At 51.1% G+C, this 2,500-nt stretch overlaps 1 protein-coding gene across 1 annotated transcript in view; it reads right to left on the reverse strand.

Moving 5' to 3' along the window:
* Nucleotides 1-748: 748 nt before the first annotated feature.
* Nucleotides 749-2,500, reverse strand: part of LOC143281259 (uncharacterized) — a 53,427-nt gene continuing 51,675 nt past the window's right edge. Inside the window, exons 7-8 of the mRNA XM_076586376.1 lie at nucleotides 1,933-2,500; nucleotides 749-1,042 (exon numbers count right to left, since the gene is read on the reverse strand). The exon at nucleotides 1,933-2,500 is cut by the window's right edge and continues 1,953 nt beyond it. Coding sequence (XP_076442491.1) covers nucleotides 941-1,042; nucleotides 1,933-2,500 — 670 coding nt within the window. The 3' untranslated portion in view covers nucleotides 749-940. The remainder of the gene's footprint in view (nucleotides 1,043-1,932) is intronic.

The raw sequence follows: 2,500 nt of genomic DNA on the forward strand, positions 1-2,500 counted from the left end.
CCCATCCCAGAAAAAAACTGGACGAGGGAACTTGCCTACGCTACACTGCACTACACTACACTACACTACACTCTACACTGGCACCATTCGGCAGCAAGAACATGCCACGTTCAGAAGGGCAGCGGTGAAAATGCCAACAATTGTATAGCTTGCGTTTGCCTGAGATTCGAACTCAGGCTGCACGTACTTTCTGACTGACTGGGAGCTCGGCACGCGTTCAACCAGGCACAACCTTACACAGCGGAGTCACGTTTGAAAAAAAAAAAAAAAAAAAAAAAAAAAAAAGCGCGAAACCCTAACCACTTAGACCCCATGGGACCAAGGGAAGTCACTGATCAAGTGGAATTTAACCGACCTGTTGGTTGTTGCTGCCCGAAGCCCCCTTCACTGCACCAGGACGTAGTCCTTACGTTCACAGTGACATCACTGATGACGCCATCAAAAGAGAGAGAAATGACTCTGGAAGGCTGAAAATTCACACATTTGATTCTAGAGTGCTATATCTGCAGACCATTTTCTTAGTTTTTTTTTTTTTTTTTTTTTTTTTTCCCCAGAATGTTCTGGGTACGGATTCATGACTTGAAACACCACTTTCAACTGTTCTTTTCTCTGGTAGTCAAGGGGTTTTAAACTGATTCAAGGCCAAGTTGTTGAGGGCTTGGATCTTAGTTCAGTGAGGGTTGCGTTGTAACTTGTTCTAGGTGGGGTGGGGGTCGGGGGCAGGGGGCGGGAGGGGGGAGGGGGGGGGGGGGGGGGGGGGAGGAGGCGAGACCTGGAATTGTGTCTGGGTGTGAGGTCCGTCTGGCGTTCCAAGGGGAAGCGGAACCTAGGACCTGCCCTGGGTTTCTGCATGTGCGGCGAAGTCCTGGCTGGCGATCCGGCCCTGGTAAGAAGTCCTAGAGGGGAGTCACTGACATCCCCGAAGCAGTAGTAGTAGTAATCATAGCTCCGTCTCTGTCACATGATCGGTCAGCTGATCCACAATGTCCGCTGTAGAGGGTGGGACCTCTTTCACCCAGCAGGACCCGACGATATCCAACAGCTGAAACACACACACACACACACACACACACACACACACACACACACACACGCACGCACGCACGCACGCACGCACGCACACACGCACGCACACACACACACACACACGATATTTACAATATTACTAATTATGATATGATTATGTTTTTTAAAGAAATCTTTGATGATACTTTCATACAGTGTTTTGGAGAGAGTGAATAAAATCCACATAGACTGCGTGCACACACACACACACACACACACACACACACACACACACACACACACACACACACACACACACACACACACGCACGTTCACAGATGTCTATCATCGTATTTACTTGAATAAATGGAAAGACGATAAATGAAAGTGCTATTTAGTATAATACTACCACTCCTAGGTTCACACTCACGCTCGCACGCGCTTACACATACACACACATGCGCGCGCGAACACACACGCACACACACACACACACACACACACACACACACACACACACACACACACACACACACATGCGCGCCCTCATTAAAGTCATAGAGGACAACATTTCTAGAAATGTAACTTGTAGCGTGTCATCGTGAGCACATTCATTTCCAATGCCTAGTTTTGAATTGTCTGTATGAAGAATCTTGTATTGACATCAGTGAAAATGAAATCTACTTTTAAGAAAGAAAAAAAAAGCCTCTCTTTGTTATGAATGGTACCCTCATGTCTAGGATCAGTAGACGTTTGTAATTAACTGCTACTGTTACCAGTTCTTGAACCCCTACCCCTTTCTCACACTCACCACTACTCCCTTTTTCAAAACACAAAGACTTCTGCCGCATTTCACCTGAGAAGATCATATAAATACCAACCTTATCTCACCTAACACAAAGACTACCGGTACACGTGTGTCTCACCTGCACCCCAATGGCACCGAAGCTTCCGGCGTGCAGCAGCCGCTTCCTGAGGACGTCGAACCTCCGGGCGTCTGCCGGTAGCAGCTCGTCCCTGGACAGCAGCTCCACCTTGTCGCTCAGACTGCGCACGTAGCGCACGTGCTTGGAGTCCGTGCCGATCAGCAAGGGCTGGTGCTGCTGAGGGTCGTCCGGGTCACAGCCCGCGTCCCGCTGATCGTGGCCGTCCGCCACCGCGGGCAGCATGGCCAGTTTGCGGATGGCGGACTCGTCCAGTCCCAAGGCGGGGTCCACGAAGGTCTCACTGCCTTTGGTGTTGGCGGGCTGCGCCCTGGAGAAAATCCTGTCGATCACCAGCTCCGCGTCGTGCACCACTTTGGGCTCGCGGTGTAGGTCCATCACCTGCGCGTCCTCCTTGCCGTAGGGCAGGCGGTCTGTGGGAGGTTTCGGGGCCGGGGGTTTCAGAGGCTTGATGGACAGCTCGGATTCCGGGCGGTTGAGGAAGGCTTTGGTTTCGTCCCCGCTGCAGGAGCCGCCACCTGTCTCGTCCGGGATCTCCTTGATGATGTCC

The sequence above is a fragment of the Babylonia areolata genome, chromosome 4 (assembly GCF_041734735.1).
Source record: "Babylonia areolata isolate BAREFJ2019XMU chromosome 4, ASM4173473v1, whole genome shotgun sequence".
NCBI classification, from domain to species: domain Eukaryota; kingdom Metazoa; phylum Mollusca; class Gastropoda; order Neogastropoda; family Buccinidae; genus Babylonia; species Babylonia areolata.